The sequence below is a fragment of the Populus trichocarpa genome, chromosome 5 (genome assembly GCF_000002775.5).
Source record: "Populus trichocarpa isolate Nisqually-1 chromosome 5, P.trichocarpa_v4.1, whole genome shotgun sequence".
NCBI lineage: Eukaryota > Viridiplantae > Streptophyta > Magnoliopsida > Malpighiales > Salicaceae > Populus > Populus trichocarpa.
In genome coordinates this window covers 4,023,289-4,043,736 of record NC_037289.2, presented here as the reverse complement: position 1 = coordinate 4,043,736, position 20,448 = coordinate 4,023,289, and the positions used below count along the sequence as shown (strand labels likewise).

General features: G+C 32.5%; 1 protein-coding gene across 1 annotated transcript; it reads right to left on the bottom strand.

Moving 5' to 3' along the window:
- Nucleotides 1-12,207: 12,207 nt before the first annotated feature.
- Nucleotides 12,208-20,215, bottom strand: LOC7466838 (GDP-mannose transporter GONST1). The gene is made up of 10 exons (XM_002306209.4): nucleotides 19,655-20,215; nucleotides 18,593-18,751; nucleotides 17,361-17,598; nucleotides 17,061-17,200; nucleotides 15,035-15,164; nucleotides 14,345-14,443; nucleotides 13,519-13,673; nucleotides 12,930-13,046; nucleotides 12,751-12,848; nucleotides 12,208-12,609 (listed from the first exon to the last, which is right to left on the bottom strand). Exons 1-10 carry the CDS (start codon nucleotides 19,663-19,665, stop codon nucleotides 12,557-12,559), a joined length of 1,200 nt encoding a protein of 399 aa, XP_002306245.2. The 5' UTR covers nucleotides 19,666-20,215; the 3' UTR covers nucleotides 12,208-12,556.
- Between the last annotated feature and the right edge of the window lie 233 nt (nucleotides 20,216-20,448).

The following is a 20,448-nucleotide window of genomic DNA, read 5'->3' as shown; positions in this document are numbered from 1 at the left end:
GGAAGTGTGTTAAACTCTTAGCATGCTTATGAGAATGTGTATCATCTCTTGGAATGTCCAAGGAAATGATCATCCTTCATTGACACGCCTAAGAGAATAAGGTAATGTGGGTTTGACAAACATGTCAGACTCAAGGCACTGAACTTGGCATTCTGCTAAGTCCAAGGCACTTGACTTGGTAATTAACCAAGTCCACAATAATATGGGTCTGACAAACATGTCAAACCCAAGATACTTGAACTTGACATTTAGTCAAATTCAAGGTAACGTGGGTTTGATAAATATAGTAAACCCAAGGCATTTGAACTTTGTAGTTAGCCAAGTTCTAGACAACGTGAGTCTCAGAAAAATATTAGACCCAAGTTACTTGGACTTGACAATTAGCCAATTCCAAAGTAATGCGTATCTAGCAAATATGTCAGACTCAAGATACTTGGACTTGGCATTTAGCCAAGTTCAAGGTAACGATCATCCTTCCCTTAACACACCTAAGAGAATGATCATCCTCCCTTGAGCATGCCCAAGGAAATGAGGTAATGTGAGTCTGACAAACATGTCAGACTCAAAGCACTTTGACTTGGTAGTCAGTTAAGTCTAAGACAACATGGTTCTAACAATCGTGTCAAACCCAATGAACTTGGACTTGATAGTTAGCCAAGTCCAAGGTAACACGTGTTTGACAAACATGTCAGATTCAATGAACTTGGACTTGACAGTCAGCTAAGTCCAAGGTAACACGTGTTTGGCAAACATGCCAGACTCAAGGTACTTAGACTTGACAGTTAGTCAAGTTCAAGGTAATGACCATTCTCCCCTAGCATGCCGAAGGGAATGATCATCCTCTCTTGGGTTTAACTTCGGGGAAGAACTCAGCCTTAACGAGCTTAACTACTTTTGACGTCTTGTACCCTAATTTCCCTACACTTTTTAGATGTATAAAAGTCTTTTAATGACCCATCATATTCTCATCAAGCATTAATATACATGTAAAAGATATTTATCCCTAATTAAATGTTATTAGGGTACGTAAGATTACACTCCAAACCTTCTTCTTCACAAAAGGACAAGACTCGTGGGTTTTAAATATATTATGAGACCTTCAGAACAATGATTCACAATCTTTATTTTCTACTGCATTTATATTTTCAGAGCATTTCTCTATATAATATTTTTGTATTTTCTCTCTCTAAAAATATATTTATTTAAATATCGGAAAGTCCCCACCTCTACCAAAGAGGATCTTTTACAGGTACTAGTTACAAGTTATTTTGGCCTATCAAGCACCAAGTATAAGTTATTAACTATCTTGACTATGAAGAATGAATGAGATTACTATAATTAATTAATTAACTGATTATTCAACTCGAAAGCTCTATTTCTAGCTTAATTGGTTTTTTGAAATTTTACCTTATCACTTATAGACATAACGCAGGACAGCTGTGGCCATCTTAATTATGTGATCTTCACTCTGGATGTTATTATTTAGTAATGGAACTTGTGGTGGCAGTAGTGGAGCTTGCATAATTTCATCCCGATCAGAGATTGCAAGAAACCTATAAGGGTTAACATAAGTGGTAGAGTAATTCTCCCAAGTCATCAGACGTGGGGATTTGTTTCTGAAAAAAACAAGAATTTTTTTATCGAGCAAAGCACTGGCGTGATTTGGCGCACCAAATTACATTTATACAACATAGAATGGATTAACTACTAAAATTCAAAGACTTTTCGCTAAATCATGATGCTTAATCAATTAAAAGCTTTGTTATTATTCTTCTTGATTGATCAGAAAAACAAGGTCTAATCATGTTTCCAAGGAAAAGCAGGTTGTCCAGCAATACTCTACGTTAGCACCACATATTAGTATGATCTTTCCTACAGAGGAACTAGGTTAAAAAAAACAATTCTTTTAGCCCATCATGCATTTAAATCTTCAACATATCAAAATGTAAAAGATTTTTACTTAGTAGAGGAAAGTTATTACATGCATAAAGATCTTGTTGACTCCCTTCTTTTCTGTGAATGAGCTGTCGAATTATCCCAGCTTTGAAAACGTTATTCTCTTTTGTGCTTTTCCTTGTCATTTAATCTAAAAAGTATGGGAATTCCATGCCTAGCTCTATGGTCATTGTATCGGGTTCAGTTCATACATGACAAGGCCAGCAGCAGGCATTCTTCTGTGTTATTGTTATTTGCTTCACGAGCTTGAGTGGAGGCTTAGAAGTGGGGGGAGAAATGTATTATAATCACCATCTATATAGAGTGACCAAATTTTATAGTATGAGCCTTTTTGGAATGGAAAAAAGAAAAGAAACCCAAGAAAGGAAGTATAACAAATATATATATATATATATATATGATTAAACTAACAAAAGGGTGATTAAACACTATAATTAGTGATGTTTCAACCCAGGTTAGCAAAAGGTAATCTCTTTTGCCTTTATTTCTTTTCATATAAATCCAAATCAACCAACCATCTCTTTAAGAATAACCTTCATAGGCATAGCCTTTTCACAAAGTGAATACCACCTTGTTTATTCAAATTCAGGATGCTACAATCAGCATGTGTGCATACAATATGCCTTTGGTTTGTAACTAATGACGATTTTTTTTTGTTGGAGATTACATCTTCCCATGGCTTTAAGTTCATGATCCAAGAGACTCTATTAGGTGAAAAGGTAGCGGTATGGGGTGTTTGAGAATATGATAGCAGTTGTTTTTCAAAGTGTTTTTCAATTGGAAATGCATTAAAATAATATTTTTTTTATTTTTTAAAAATTATTTTTGATATCGACATATTAAAACAATATGAAAACATCAAAATATATTAATTTAAAGTAAAGAAAAAAAATAAAAAAATTTAATTTTTTTTTAAAATATTTTTAAAAAGCAAAAAAAAATATAGCCTATCAAAGACCATTTTACAACTATTATCAAGGAAAAGCAAGAGGTTAGGAACTCAAATCAGTTTTGATGTGTGAATGCTTAAGGTGTTACCTGATCTTACTTTATTTTTTCATATGATAATAAAGAATATTATCGATTTTGCTTACATGTAAACCAAAACTAATCCCTTCCTTTAATGATTTTAAAATTGCACCCCAAGAGAGAGGCCGTCTTATATATAACTAGGGGTGCCAATTAACAACCCTCAATTGGGAAAATTATTAAAAATACATTGTCTTAGATTACTAAAAATTAAGATTTTTGATTATTTATCAAAATGCCATGTTGAAAGTATAATAAAATTAATGAGGGTGTTATGTGTTGTTTTTCTATATAATAAAAAAGAAAAAGAAAAAGAAATGGAGGAGGGGCCAGGAGAAGGGGTTGTATGTCATTTTATAACTTAAATATTATCAATAGATTCATCGACGAACATATTTCATAGGTAATTTTATTTGTAATAATAATACATCGACATTGTTTTTTTATTTATTGATTTCTAACTGTAATTTATTCGGTAATATTCCATTGATGAATACAAAAAAAAAAAAAAAAACAAGATAGTATTTCTTTGGTAAATATCACTGTAATCTTTTGATGGTATTATTTTTATCTATATTTCTGTTTGTTTTTAATAATTTTTCTAGTTGTTATTAAATTGTTTGGGTAAGTTTATTAGTTTTGTCTAGAAAATTAATTAAGTACTACTAAATGAACATTAAATTGGCTTTTTTCTTTCTCCCTATTTCAAGCATTTTGTCTTTTATAGGAAACACAAAATTAATCCATCACTTTTCTTTTAAAAAACTAGTATTAAATAACACAAACGAATGTGTTTTTCTACTCTAAGAACTTAAAATTATATATTATTTTGCCAAAATTTATTCATGTCTTATATATATATATATATATATATCACGCTGTACACTTTAAGTTCTTGAAAAATTCATACACTAAATAGTAAAGGTCTTCTCTTCTTTTTAATTCTCCATTTCTTTTTGTTCTTTCAAGTATTTTATTTCAAATTAAAATTTTAAAATCTCCACGTGCAAGAAATAAGGCAAACCTTGACTATTAATTCAACTCTAAAGATATTACTTTTATAAAACATAATTTACTTTAATTATATCATATAATAATATAATTAAACATAAGCAAAAGTATATGTAGTGATCATGACACCTAGGATGCTGATATGTTCAATTTTTGGATTGAGGTGAATAATGTGCTATCATACACACACAGTGTCTTGGTTTTTAGTGATCTTCCATGTATAGATTGTTGTACTCATGTACAATGAACAGAAACCAAATATATTTTGAGTTATATATAAATATTGTTTTTAAGAATATTTTTTTAATATAAAGTTATATTTCAGGATTTAATAAGTTTTTCCTTTAAAATAAGAGTTGCAAAAACAGCTAGACCATGATAAAAAAAACAAATATCAGCAAGCCTTCCAAGAAAAATAATTTTATTTTTTAACAACTACTTTACAACATCATCTTTTAATCGAACATGTTGATTTTTACTATTAAAAGATTTATTCTTAGGCCCCGTTTGTTTGCTGGAAAGTAGTTTTTTTTTGGAAAGTGAATTCCGGGAAAGTGAATTCTGGAAAAGTATTATCCGATGTTTGGTAGTGTAATGGAAAATAAGTTGGAAAATATTTTCCAGTGTTTGGTTATGTCATGGAAAATGAGCTGGAAAATAGCTTATTAATGTTTTATTTTTCTCAAGTTTATTAAAATAATAAGGAACAAATCTTACAAATTAAAAAGTTGAATGAGAATGAAATTGAAAAAAAATTTAATTTCATAAATTATCTCAAATAAAATAAATAATAATCAAAATAATAGAGATCAAATCTAAAAAATTAAAAAAAATAAAAGATGAAGAAATTAAAATAATAATAATTAACATTTCATAAATTATTTCAAATAAAATAAGTAACAATCAAAAGAATGAGGACCAAATTTGATAGATAAAAAATTTCAATAAAAAAATAATAAGGAAAAAGCAAATAGCAATTATAAAAATAAGGACCAAAGTTAATATAAAAATTAAATTTTAAGAGATGAAATTGAAAAATAAATATTCAAAACAAATTATATATAGCAATCAAAAGTTTAAGGATCAAATTTGATATAATCAGCAAAAATTGACATTTCTAAATTTTTCACAACTTCCGGAAAGTGTTTTCCGCCCAAATTTTCCAGGAAAACACTTTCCTGAAAACCAAGCCAAATTTTCCTTTAACTGGAAAGTGTTTTCCGTTTACCAACTTTTCTAATGGCAAACAAACACAGGAAAGTTTGGAAAGTGATTTCCCGGAAACCACTTTCCGGAAAACAAACACAGCCAAAAGGGAAAACACTTTCCTGGAAACCAAACCAAATTTTTCCGTTGACTAGAAAGTGTTTTCCGTTGACCGGAAAGTGTTTTCCGTTAACCAACTTTTCTAATGGCAAACAAACATAGAAAAGTTTGGAAAGTGGTTTCCCGAAAACTACTTTCCGGGAAACAAACATGGCCTTAGTAATTAGTATTGTCACTTGGCAATCACAATACATGAATATAAAAGATGTTGATTTTATTTCCAATGAAATTTCAGTTAAAAAAATTCTCAAACCAATTAGTTTTTTTTTATTATTATTTGAAAGCTATAAATTCTAATTCCATGGTGGATTGATCTATTAGTAGGGGATGTATATGGGTTGCTAGGTGTGTTTATTTAATTTTTGTTTATAATTTCTTGATTTCTAAGAGAGTTGTGGGCATAGTTTTCAGGCCCGGCCCGGTCCAAGGCTCAGGTCCCTGGTTTTGATCGGGTCATCCGGGTCAATTTTTTTTAAATCAAAACGACGTCGTTTTAATAAAAAAAAAATAAAAGTCAATGGGTCGCAACCGGGTTTTTGACCAGGTCAACCCACTGGGTTTTTTCTTCCTCTATTTTTTCTTCAACCCAGCTTGGTTCCACCCCCGGGCCGAGTTTCAAAACTATGGTTGTGGGGATGAACATTGTTTATTTTTGTTTTAATTGTTTTTGAAGACATGACTATTTTTATAAAGAGTCATCTTTTTAGTTTAACGTGGGTGTCCGGGCCAGCTTGCGCGCACCTCGACTAATCCAACGAGTCCTGAAGTTAACGACCATGTAAGCTTCCAGTGACCATCATTATAAAGAGTCATCTTGCAATCAAGAGATATTATGTTTGTGTTAATTACAAGGGTTTAATTTATATAGAGACACACACATTACTATGAATTATTATTATAAATTGGTTTATAATTGGTATCTTGACATTTTAGCTCCATCATATATTATAAACAAGAGGATCCCTAAATGATCATGATCCAATGTCGTGAATTCTAAATGCTCTGTCACTGCAAGAAAATCTCTTTGTCGAAACTAATATTGGCACTTGACATTAAATGCCCAACACACTGTTATGACTTGAATGAACTCTCAGACCATGTTTGGGCAAAAGTGTTGTGGACCCAGACCAAACATTATCATTATGTCCCACTGGTTTTATTTTATGCTCCTGTGGGGATTGTTGGTGTATTTTAAAAGTATTATTTCAGATTGTTTTGATGTGTTAATATTAAAAATAAAATTTTAAAAATAAAAAATTATTTAGATATATTTCAAAGCGAAAAGTATTTTAAAAAATAATTATTATTGCAATATCAAATTAGCACTAAATCAATACATGTAGGATGATACCAAGACCAACCATGAACCCACCAGGAGCATAGTTATCGAATCCAACTCGGGGATTGAACTGGTTAAGAAGCCAGGTCCCGAGTTATATTGAAAAAACACAACTTTTTTTCTTATAAAAAAAATGGTTTCAAATCATAACTAAGTTGAAATATTTAAACCAAAAAGTATTTTTTTATCCCACATTGAAAAAATATAATTTTTTTTTTATGAACATAGAGTATATATATTAAAAAGCTTCAAATCCCACATGAATAACTTTTTTCCTGTGAACATTGAACATATATATTAAAAAGTTTCAAATAAAAATAAAATATTTTTCTAGTATTTATATAGTGAATTTTGAATAGGGTTAATAACCAACTAAAAATATATATATAAAAAAATGGTCTTTGGTTAGGAGAAAAAAACACATTTGAAAAAAAAATATCTCTACCGAGTTTTGCCGGGTCACCCGAGTCACGGGTCGACCGAGTTTTTGCTTAGTCGGTCTTTTACCTTACCCAGATCGATCCAACCATCAAAATAACCAGATTTCAAATTGACCCACCTAATCGGTCTGATTTTAATAATTATAAGCACGAGTTGATGATATGATCATGAGTCTTGACCTAAAAATCATGGTAGCAATTTCCCCAGTTGGGGTCACGCGTACTGGTGCAGGCAGGGCATGCATGATATGAAGGAAGTTGCGTTGCCCCAGACCACAACATATGAACAATAATTGCACATCATGATGGAGTCCCGAGTCAAGATAATCAGAGCGAGGACTCGAAACAGTGACCACTAACCAGGCAGCTCAACCACCTTGTAAGTGATATATATATATAGAAAGGAAGTATGCAGAGCTGACCCTTGACCACTTTGTGCTTTGCAAGCTGTTTAGAACTTGGATTCTGATGAATGGAATTCAATTCCTGAAAAATGATCAAAAGCAAATCCAATTCTGATTAATATTAAAATTTATTTTTCAAAAATACCCTCATCTTCCTTCCCTTCTAAATAATCCACATCAAGAAAGCTGCAACAACTACTACAAGATAGACAAATGGTTAATTTTGGAAGATGGAAGAAATGTGAGAGTTAGTTTTTATTATTTGATGCTGTGAGATACTTAACTACTATCTTCTAATATTTAAACCCAGTTTTTTTTTATATTTTAAAAATATTTTTATGTTTTCATATTATTTTGATGTGCTGATGTCAAAAATAATTTTTAAAAAATAAAAAATATATAATTTTAATATTTTTAAATATAAATTACTTTAAAAAATAACTATTACTAGAATTTTAAATAATAAATATAATTAAAAGCATAAAAAGACAAAAGAAGTCCTCTGCTTTTAATATTTATCGTCCTGCGGGTTATGTAGATGGTTACAAATTACAATTACATACCTCTCCTATATCACGAGTACTAATTGATTCAAAATTAAAACCAAGAACTTCCAATTTCGAAGTCCAGGGTTTTTATGCTTTCTTCTCTCATATACATAATCAAACATTGGTAGGAGTACTATGCATTAATTAGGTTAATTTAATACACCTTTTTTTTTTTTAATGTGAATGACTTATCTTATAGAAAGTTAAGTTTCTTTTATTGCTGCATCACAAGTCATTATGAAGGATAAAACTCCAATAAAAGAGACCAACATTAACATCAACTTTTTCTCATAATGGGTGCATGGATATGTTTAGTTCAAAAGAAAAGATTGTTCATAATCCGGTGTTTTAACTACTCTGTAATGGCGCGCGGCTGACCTCATTCTTTTTGGCAGAATTCTACCACAAAATCATGTAAGATTTGTATCCAAGTGATTATCGAGGCTTACAAGGGATACAAATTTCTTATCAGATCATATATTTCTAACAACTATTGGCTCCTAGCAATTTGAGATTTCAACTCATCAAGATTTGGTGATCTTCCTCTGAAACGCTTTCCAGCTTTATCAAGATTAAGATTCCCATCACATCCATGCTTACATCAGTACTCCACGGATTTATTATTTTCAAGTAGAACGGTATTCATCATTTCATACACAGGCGTGCTTAGGGCTTTTCATAGATATATAAAGGAAAAACTAGAAGGCGTACGTAATTGGGTCTTAGCTGCTGAGATTTCCAGGCCTGGTTCAGTGATATACCCTGCTTTAAACAGCTCTCAATCTGTGTACAGTACTACTGTGATATGTAACCTTTTGGTACTGCATAATACCAATAGTGTTCCGATCGAGGAGAATGGTAGACAGCCTCAGGCCATGCCCAAAGGATCATATCACTAAACGATCTTTAATTTACACTGAAAACTAATCTATCAACAGCAACATTTCAAACTTAAATATGATTTGAAAATCTTGAACATGCCTCTCCACCTTGCTTGTTGTCCCTCGAAAATGCGTTCATGGACAATGAAAGGGTGATTATACAAATGGAATAGAAGAATAATATAGTGGAGGGCATGCCCAAATTAAGAGATAAATCAAGATACGGAGGATATTCATTTGTGTTAAAGAATATATAGCCACGACAAGGTCAACAAAAAATGATAGCATAACCATCTAGGTGGTGACCCAGTGGTAAGAACTTGGGATCAAGAGGTTTGCTTCCTCTGTGGTCTCAGGTTCGAGCCCTGTGGTTGCTCATATGATAGCCACTGGAGGCTTACATGGTCGTTAACTTCAGGGCCCGTGGGATTAGTCGAGGTGCGCGCAAGCTGGCCCGGACACCTATGTTAAACTAAAAAAAAAAAATAGCATTGAAAATTAAGAAAAAAGACCTAGGGTTGCTGTGTCACAAACACAATAAAAAAAATGGAGTTGGAGTGAAGAAATGTTTGCATCTTCACAATAATTTGGCCATTATTACTACCTAAAAGTTGCCATTATTTTTAATTCATCTGTCACTAAAGTTTTATTATTAATTCTTTTTTGTCTCTTTCTTAGCACGCCCCAATAATCACACCAGGAATTAAAGGGTATTGGTTTGTGTTAACACATGCAAATGCGTGGGCGTTAAGAAGGTAGAAACTAGACCTTGACACACGCATGGATTAACACATTTATATATTATTCTGCCATATACCTCCTTGAACACTACTGTGAGGCCATGCTTAATTATATCACTTTATTTTAAGTTGTTTTCTTACATAATTATTTAGCTGATCAACGATAATTATCCTGTGAATCATGAAGTTGATGAGAATATTTGATTCATGAGAAGTTAATTTGCCTTACATTTGTTAACCAAAATGAAGGTTTATTCCATATTCTTATTCTAAACTATGGATGAATTCTAAGTTGAATGCCTAGAACAAAAGGCAAATTACAAGACAAATTTCTTTGTTAAATTCCTTTTCTTCATTTTTGGGGGGCGAGCATACACACACACCGTGGGGGCAAAAAAGTTATAATTCCTAACAATGGCGTTATCGTTTTGTTCTCATTAAATATATTAAGGATATAATTCTCAAAACCATAGTGCTACTTTCCTGGCTTTATTTGAAGTCCATGGCAAGTTTCAGTGGAGATGTTCACCTTTCATTTTCAAAGTTTTAAAGTATTTAATGAACTAAAAAAAGGGTCTAAAAAAAGCCTTCACCTTTTGCTCTATAATGGTTTCTACACGACAATTGAAGTGCACAATAATGTAAAGCTCTCTAAGAAAATACGTAAATTTATTGGCTTAGTGAGAATCTCTCAAGTGTCCTCTTAGAAAATATCTGCATTATTACTACTGAAATTAGCTTAAATTATTCTTGTGATGACTCGTTAATAGCAATGGATCATATATATAATTCTGCAAAACATCGAGAGAAAAAAATTCCTGATGAATTACAAGAAGTGCAGATTATTGATGGAGTTTTAAAGTAATTGTTGTTTTTCACTTTGATTCTTGCGGACTTGTTTTTTCTCTCTAGGTTTTTCTTTAATGAATCTCTCTGGCATATATATGAAAAAAAGAAAAGAAAAAACCACTGAAAGTGAGATAGCTGACGTTTGCTTCTCCACGAACTAGCTAGAATTTGGAGAACACCCGTAAAACCTAACATGGCTAGCTAATAATTAAATTCTCAATGATCCATTTTTCTTAATTGTTAACCAGAACAAAATGTTGATATATATATGGTGCTGTTTTTGTCTTGTTGATCAATTGATTAGAGGGAACATGATACGTTTAAATGGAGCCAAGCCCTATATATCATGATCTATAAAGTTCATAATCTTCAGAAAAGACTCTATCACTTATGTTCCTTGATGAAGGTTTTTCAGAAGATCAAACACAATAAGGTGGAACTCTCTTAGTTGAAAATCCAAGTTTAAATCCCGGTTTGATCCATCAGAATAATATATTGTTAGTGCTAGCAAGGAGGAGAGCTACTATTTGTAAACTTCTGCATAAATATATAGAAACTTGTAATCAATAATGTATACGACAAAAGGGCATGTGGATAGAGATACTGTAGCCATTTTGCATTGGGACAGGGGCGATTCAGGTTGGAGTTCCCTGTCTCTGTGGAAAGAGATTTTGAGATAAATATTTTTCTATTCAAAATTACAGATTAATCATCATTATCTAATCCACATAAAAGATAAATTATTATCCAGGGGAATAGAAATAGATTGTGAAATAATTAAGAGATGAATTTGGAACGATATTATTAAAAACAAATCGTTTGCTTGCTTTATATATATATATATAAAAAGAGTGATTCAAGTCCAAATACTAACCTAAGCAATCTCTCCACGACCATTTTCATTCATATGCAGTGTGGAACATCCATGAACAAAAATCTTTTTGTTAGATATAATCATCAAAATGAATGAATGCAAACGTTCTAGAGCCACCACACGTACAAGATTTATTTATATTTATACACATAATGTTAAGTATGAAGGTAGATCCATGGAGTCAGAGAATATCTTATTTGTGTTTATATATAAATCCATTGGGTATGCTTATTGATCTCCACTTTCTATCTCAATCGAGATAAAAGGAAATTTATGCCACAAAGAGCCTGAAATTCTTTTTATTATACTTTACATACTAAAAGTGTTGGGATGCAATGCACTTTATGCTTATTTTAATATTTGTTTTATTTTAAATTTATGTTTGCAATTTTTTGGTTTCCTAATAAGGTTATAATCTTCTCGATCAAACATCCTGAAATTTAATTTATTCTTGATTTGTATATAATTTTATAAGTGTTTATTTTTGTTATTGTTTAATTCGGTAAAAAATAATTTTAACCTACATTCCAGCTGAGAGCTGAGAACATAGAGGATACATTCCAGCTGAGAACATAGAGGAGACAACAAAGGCATTAAGAGCTGAGCTTATGCAAAACTGCCATTATGCAGGGCTTGAAGATATGATACATCAATGAAAATTCAACATTAACATTATGCAGGGCTTGATTTAATTTTTGTCAGTAGTTGCGTAATTGCTAGATGGGTAAAATGTGTATCAGTGACATTCTTCATAAATATATTTTCCAAATTTTATATGAAACTTGTATTTAAAAAGAAAAAGAAAAAAGCTGGAAAATATACTATGCCATTTCATATCCAATAAAAGAATCTATAAGAACAACACAGCAAGTACAGGGACAAAACGAGGCCCTATAAATTATACATGATGGTTTCTGCAATACAACAAAACTAGATGCTCAATGCATCGCAACAAAATCCTGTGATCTTGGTCAAAATGGAAGTTCAACATGAAACAGCACACCTGAAAGAAAAAGATGTGCTGCCATGTTTTCCTCATCAAGGGAACTGCTCAACCGATTCCCAGGTCTATGATGTATGCCACTGGTCAGATGCAATTCAGTCGATTGCATGTCTCAATCATGTGTACAACAAATACAACAAGTCGGGATAGTCAGCTCTAAGATCTCTCTCGCATTTTGGCTCTAGCAAAAATCACTCCTGCCAGAAGACCTACAAAAGTAATTATTTTTGTTAGCTCCAAGTTGTTCAAGAGTGCCTGCACATGTACACCTTCTACAGGTGTGTTGTGCGTGCATGCTATAGTGCTTGTGCATTTCTTGCTCTTAAGCAAGCTAAACGAAGAAATGTTACCGAATAAAATGCTTGCTGAGTTTTGCAAACTGGTGGGCACGTGAAACAGAAGGATGCCGGCGACAGACAGAGGAATCTTGTTCAGTGACCCCACAAGACTGCAGATTAAGAATCATGGATTAGAAGTGCCTCTAATACATCTTTCTGTAATTGACTATTGTTTATTTTTTAATCCTTACCTATATGTGGTAGCCCCTGTTTGATGAAGAAACCACATAGAAGTGAAGCTAATTGCCAGACCCAAAAAACCACTTAACGTCACAACCAACCAAAAGGTAGGTAACCTCAAAAGTGGTCTGCCAAAGGATTATGACATTTAATTAGAAACTTTCAATAATCCATTAAACGAATACACAAATTCAACTGAAAAAAAAAAAATCAATTTAACTAAGTTTGAGACCAAAAATTTTCTCTCTATTCATTATCGAAGATAATTAAAGAAAAATGATACATGTATTCTTCAAGTTGACAAGAAGTTATATGCAAGTTCTCAAAAAGAAATCTAATCTAGAAAATTTGACAAGACCAGAAGAGGGCAAAAACAAAATAAAAACAATAAATTTAGCAACAAGTATGAGTCCTAGGTACACAGGGAAGAAGGTGGTCAGATGATGATTCAAAGCTGAAATGGCTAATTAGGCCCTATGAACATCCCGATCATGGACAGACCAAAACACTCATATTCATTGTCAGAATATAAAGTACACTTTCACAAACATAAAACCAGCAGTAAAGTATGTGAAATGGAAATGGATAAGAGAAACTCACGTTCTGGAGAGATAGTCCACTTCATTGAAAACAAAAATAAGAATAAGCCCCAGTGGCAAAGAAAGGGTATTATTTAGCATAACCATTGAAAACTCATTCAAGTTTCCAGATTTTGTGACTTGCTTGGCTGTATCCATAACCCTGCGTAGAGTCAGCTGTGGCAACAAAATCAAAGAAGCAGAAAATCTATCAGCTGCAGTTTAGAATTAAAATGAAACATGGCATGTTAACTGAGACAGCTGATAAAGGATAAGCGTATCAAATGCATAAACCAACTTCATTCTAAGCATCAATATTTCCGAAATGAAACATACAAAATATAGATGTATCTATAACAATCCTTTCGAGCTTGCTACCAACCAAATCAATGTATATCAGCCTGAGGCTTGATGGACCAAAAAGGAAAAAATCATTACTGAGTAGAACCTAAAATATTGCTCGTGAATATCTTAAGTAGGAAGTTTTAACTACCAGAATACAATCTTATATATTATGTCAAAACAATATGTATGCTTTGGTAATATAGCAAGTAATGAAGATCGATAAGATAACTTTTTTAATTAAATTTATATTCCTGTGAAGAGAGGAGAGAATTAAAGTTGGTTACTCTGTAATTTGGTAATTATTGCTCAAATATTCTGATTCACTTGCATCTCTAGAAAGAGATTTTATGCGAGAGAATGCACTCATAAGTGTGTAAAATGAAATATGAATATTTAAATCCTGATAATATATAACAAAATGATATAATATTTTAACAAATTAAGCTAAAAAATGAAGGGAAACCAAAGTACAGAAAGCAAAACCTCTAAGCTATGTACTTTACCGAATAAGATGCTGTTAGGAAACAGTTAAGGATCTGCCACGCATAGCCAACAGCATGGAAAGAGAGATCAGTAATTCCTCCAGAAATGGCTGATATAATCTGCACAAGGAAAACAGAAAAAATGAGACCAAGTGAAAAAGGCCAAATTGGAGAAAAACAAGAACGATTACATGCATAACATGAAAAAATATATCCCATTCATTCTATGTCAATGCATTAAAATTTTCATAACTCAATATAATTTGACCCAAATAATTCAACGAGTCACATATCCTCAATGCCAGAGTTAAAACATCCATTCATTTCCCCCTCTTATCATATTCACAATTTTATCCACGCATCCCCAAATCAAAATACACACACACATACACAATGCATTCAAAGTCTCTCTCTCTCTCCCTCTCCCTCTTATACATACATATTCCAGATATTCTTTTGTTAGACTCAATATTTTAAATCTTTTTAAGTAAGCATTCCACCATCAGTCCAAATGTGATAGCTTGTACCCATATGGCTGGTATACAAGAATAGATAGAATAGATAGGAGAATAATACAGGGCGATGCTATTGATGAGATCAACAAGTCAACATCAAAGCTACATTACCAAGCTAACTGTATCATTCTAGGTAAGGTACTAATTCTTAAACCAACTAAATCCGAAAACCATCTTTGTAACAAAAAAAACATACCATTAAAAACAGAGCAGCCCATACTCTACTGTCATGGTCCTTTTGGAATAGATACATTTCACCAAGAGCAGTTATGACATTAGTAACATTCTTCAGGACTGTGACCATGGCAACATTGATGTATTTCAAACTGCAGAAAGCACAGAATAGCAGGAATCAATGTAATCAGTAATATAAACATAGCCCCTAATTTATAATTTAAAATTCAACATCCAAACACAAGCAAACCAAAATTCGAGATCTCATAATTGGGAATGTAAATAACTATGCAAACCTACGACTTCTAGGTTTCTAGAAGGTTGCATCACATGTATGTGACTGCAAGTTTGAATCCAGGTTATCGTTTGTTTACCACTGATTCTAGATGCCTGATTCATTAAATACTGTTGCAGGTGTCCAAATTATCCCCCTAGACACTAGAAAAGTATTTTCTACTACATAGATTAAAGGGGCTAAAGTGCCACTCTCAAGATAAATTATTTTCTACCATTTCGAGGTGCATGTGCAGTAAAATATAGATTTTTCAAGATAAAATATTGATTAAAGGAGCTGAAGATGAAACACACGAAGCACAAGTGCCATTCAAGAAGTCTGACACTTTCTGAAGATGAAATGTGATGAAGGAGATTTTTTCCTCACATGCAACCTTATGTTAATGGACATAACTTTCAATCTGATAGTTGGATTGGGCTGAAATTTTACTTGGATATTCTAGAAACCTTGTTTTCTATAGAGTTGAAATTTCATATATCAAAGGCTGGAAAGGCCTTCAAATAATAAGGTCCAGAAGTTATTGTTTAGGATTTGCTATGTTGATTTAGAGTTCTTTTTCCTATTTAATTTAGATTTCTTTTATTATTTTTCCAGCTTTGTTTAAGATTTTTATTGCTTTTCCTTTATTTTCAGGTTTCCTAATTTGTTTAGATTAGATTTTAGGTTTATTTAAAGAGTTGTAATTCTCTTAGAGAGGTAGACTACATATAAAATATTCAACAATAAAATTTTGAATTAGGTTTCTAAGTGATCGTTTTTTCAACATAATTTTGTGTTCTTGTGCTTGCTTTCTGTATTTCTTTCTTGTGTTGTTTCGATCCGTGTCAAAATGCAAATAGAAAATGATTAGGCATCCTCTCACCTATATATCATAATTAGTAATAAGCATGCAACACAAGGAAACACTAATTTCAAATTCAGAATAAGATAGCACTTCAGGAATTCCAGATTCTAGAAACAGAAGTCATCTTGGAAAAAGTTCAGCTTCTAAACTAATAGGACTTCAGCAAAACATGTTAATTAATCTCCAATAGTCAATGAGAATGGGTATTTGTTATGAGAAAAAAAGAAGAAGACAAGCTGCAGTTTGGCATTCCTGAACAAACCAATCTGAAAATCTCAGCCTAATGTTTGAAAGATACCGATGGAGTTTTAAGCATATGATATCCATGGAGACCAGTGTATGTTTCTTTCTTCATTCAAGTTAACAAACGTGAGAACATAAGTGAGAGCCTCTTTACTCTTCATGTTCTTCTGAGTAACATGTTTTACTTCAGTACTTTCTTCTTGGAGATTTGCATAACAAAAATATTACATTCATCCACTCAAAATAGAAAGGTTTCCTAGTCATGTTGAGTGTTGTAACATGCAAAACCTTGAAAGAATTGCCTGTCAGTTTACACACTGCAGGGTATATGAAATATAAGACAGCAAACCAAAAGGTCAATTTATAAAAATGAAGATTCTCGCTAGTTTTATGCAAAATAATCAGCTTGTATCACTTAGCTCGATACTGAATCTAGTTCTAGGTAAATCGTACTTCAAGTCTTGCTATATATATATATATATATATATATATACACATTCAAGTGATAGGATGCTGATAGCATATATGACATAAGCTGGTGAGTCATCCGGACAGAAAAAAGTCCAAATACCATTTAGAAATCCAAATGTCCAAACATTCTTTTTATTAAAATGAATGCACAAAATGGCTATACAGAAAGACCATAAAGCAGAAAAGATGTCATACCTAAACATGCTTGTGATGAGCATCCCGACAAATATAAAGTTTACAGGCAGCCAGACCTTAATCAATCTCCAAGTTAGAGGTTCTGTTGATATTACACCCAGAAATCTCAACGTTGACACAATAATAACTGAGATGAAATTCTGCAGCAGAGAAAACAAAGTTTCATGAGCTTTTAGAACTTATAGATATCGGAGTCTGTTTTCAATTCCTTGAGTTGAATGTGAGCAGGTAAAAACCCAAAAAATCAGTTTCAGACACAAAAAATGACAAGTTGAATAATACACGAGTATGAAAAATTACCTGGTAAAGCATCAATGAAATCCCAGCATTAAAATCATAACTGGAAAGCACATATTTGTTAACCAGTATCATGCTGCAGGAGGAAATGCAATAAGCAATGCCAGAAAATAAGGCCTGATTCTGTATTCTAATTACACCTTTACTACGTGTTGGCTTATCTTTATCTTTTACCAACTTGCCGCCTTCCAAGTCAATTTCATCATTCTCATGAGATTTCATTGAAAAAGAATAAGATAGCCTGTATGAAAATAAAAGAAGATAAGGTATTGAACAACTACTGCAACTCTGATATAGCATTGTTGGTTGCATATCAACTAAACAGAGAAGAGGGAGTAGAAGGAAAGGAAAAGAAAGAAGTAAAAGCCTGTTCAAGTATGAAAGATAAGGGATCCTAAAAAACTCTCACATCACAGAAAGTCAAAAGGACTATGAAAAAAGCAGACATGGACAAATTTATGGTATTTGAGCATTCACAATATCATCAATGAACTATGTTTCAGTGCAACTGTCATATTCTTTTCTCATTTCAAATATTAAGAGGACCTCAGTTCAAGATATGCAGTGTCATAAAGGCTCCACTATCACATAATGGCTAACGAGAATGCACCCCAAACCTCTCCTGCTATTTATAAGCCTCAGTCCAAATGATACAGCAAGAATCATTACACATTATCATTATTGACAACTATAACGATTTATTGAGAATATTTCACTAATGTCTGGCAGGCCTACTCCATTTCCATTGTAGTGAGCAAATTAGAACCTTCACTACAACTTCTACATTTTTCACTTTCTAAACATTCTTCAATTGTTGTAGCCAATAATCTAAGTTTCTTCATCCAATTGATTTGCTCATCTAATCATGAGGGCGTCATCATTATTTATAAGGCTCCAGGAACACACCCAACACCAAGAGTTTCCATGTCAGTATCGACAATGTTTTCAGCAAAGGCACCCTCTAGTACTGAACTATGTGTTCAGTCTGCATCTACACACTCAACAATTCAAGATCATCTTTTCCTGATTTTCTAACAGATTTAATTAAACCCAGTCCACTCAATGATGTCTGGCTAACAAAAAATACATACACAGAAGGAGAAAGAGAGGAATGATACAGGCAGAAAAGCAGCTTGAGCTCTCATTGTCCAAAGTACACAATCTCGACTGATCACTGACATGCAATATCAAGCAATAAATTGAGCAGATAAACTAAAATAATGATGGAAGCATACCTGTTAATTACTTCTCTTTTTAATGGACTTGAGGTCTGTTCCACCACCCCGTTTGACTCGTGAAGTTTCAGGATTCTTTCCTCATTTCGGTTAACCTTATCTGAATCATCTATGAGATTCCTTTCATAAAGAGAATCGGGAGAATCCAAAGAAATAGACCTTCAATATAGAACACAACATTACTTCCATTTCCCCGAAGTTGGAAACCATAGGTTCATCCAATGAAAAAAAAGTTGGAAACCACAGATTACAAAATGAATAGTACATGATATGCATAGTAAAAAGGGAACGAAACATATCATCTCAACAACAATCATTAAGTAACTATATTAGCATTGTCTATTGAGAATTTGAAAAATTCTAGCGTGGAAAGTTCAGTTCTTTATACTATCAGGCTCAACTACTCGAGCATTTAGAAGGAATAAAAAAATATAACAAAGACCAACTAGCCCTCCCATTCATTTAGCTAAAATGTAATTTCTAGTCCTCAAAAAAAGGGAGAGCTAAAGGATATGAATTGTCTCAGTTGTGCAAAATGCACCAGTCTATACAAGGCTAACAAATAAAATCAAGTGACCAACTTCAAAACTGCATTTTATTCCTACTTTTTAAGGAAAAGGCCTCGCAACAAAAAGCTTTGAAGCATTTGAGTTTCTGCTGCATGCACGTATCACTATCAACATTAACAACATAACCCTTAAAAGAACGGCATGATCAGCTACTGTACAACAGGATCAAGGATACATGGAAAAAGAAGAAGAAGCCAAGTTGACACTTCTGGTTTCAATTCGAGATCATTGAGAGCCAATATAGGTGTACCCATCAATAGATTCTAACATCTTTCATTTTCCACAGGTTTCTAGGCAACCAAACTGTAACTTAAAAGCAAAAACTATTACTTCAAGTACCATTGTCAAATACATAAGAATATATAAAGAAACTAACTCTTTTTACAAATTAAAACAACCATCAACAAAATAATTCCCATTTCATATCCAATAGAGCGCAATCAGAACAAACAGCAAAAGTAAACCAAAGAAGAAGGGAAAATGGAGGGATCACCTTGTACCCATTAAAGCTAAAAGTTTGGCAGCTCCATAAAACCCAGAAAAGGCCAAACTTTTAAATTAGAAGACACCAATTAAAGCCCTTTATGAGAAATACTAATTAAGCAAGAGGTCTTGTCCAAAAGAAGGAGAATTTGTGAAATTGAGAGGCAAATTTAGAGACCCTTTAGAGATTAGAACTAGAAAAAGCGAGAAAACCCAAGTTGGGTTCTTCAAACTTAAGAAAGAATTTGGAAAGCTGAAGATGCATATAAGAGTTGTTCAGAGATGGATGAGAGTAGACTCAAAAAAGAAAACTCCTTTTAATACATTAGATTTCAAGATGGATATTTTTTTAGTGGTTTCTTGGTCAAATGTCATGAAAGTGAGAATTTTGGAAATTAAAAAGGAAAATAGATAAGGGGAATTAGGAGAGAAAGATGCAGGTAATCAAGGGTTCTAAAGCAATAATTTATAACACGATAATTTTGGTAGGGGAAAATATGGAAGAATTATAGTATTATGATCTAGAAAACCCACCTAATGAATAACTGGTTTTTTTTTTTTTTTTCTAATGAGGTAGACATTTCTGATGAAATGGTTTCATCTGGTAAGTAACGTTGCAAATTTACTATTTTTAATCATGGCTATGTTTTAATTTCAGACATTGATGCTTAATCAATGGCCACAAGGGGATCCTTAATGCAATTATTCTTCTAGTCTATTTGGATTATGACATTGTTGTTTATCCAACTGTCAAGAGGCTGTTTGTAATTATGTTGTAATCCGTGTTTTAAGAAAAAGTTATTG

Excerpts from the sequence above, each read along its gene's own strand:
- LOC7466838 (XM_002306209.4), bottom strand. Across the intron at positions 15,165-17,060 it reads CTCATCACAAGCATGTTTAG|TTTGAAATACATCAATGTTG; the intron begins GTATGACATCTT and ends TGCTTTCTGCAG. Across the intron at positions 12,849-12,929 it reads ACAGGGGCTACCACATATAG|TCTTGTGGGGTCACTGAACA; the intron begins GTAAGGATTAAA and ends CTTAATCTGCAG.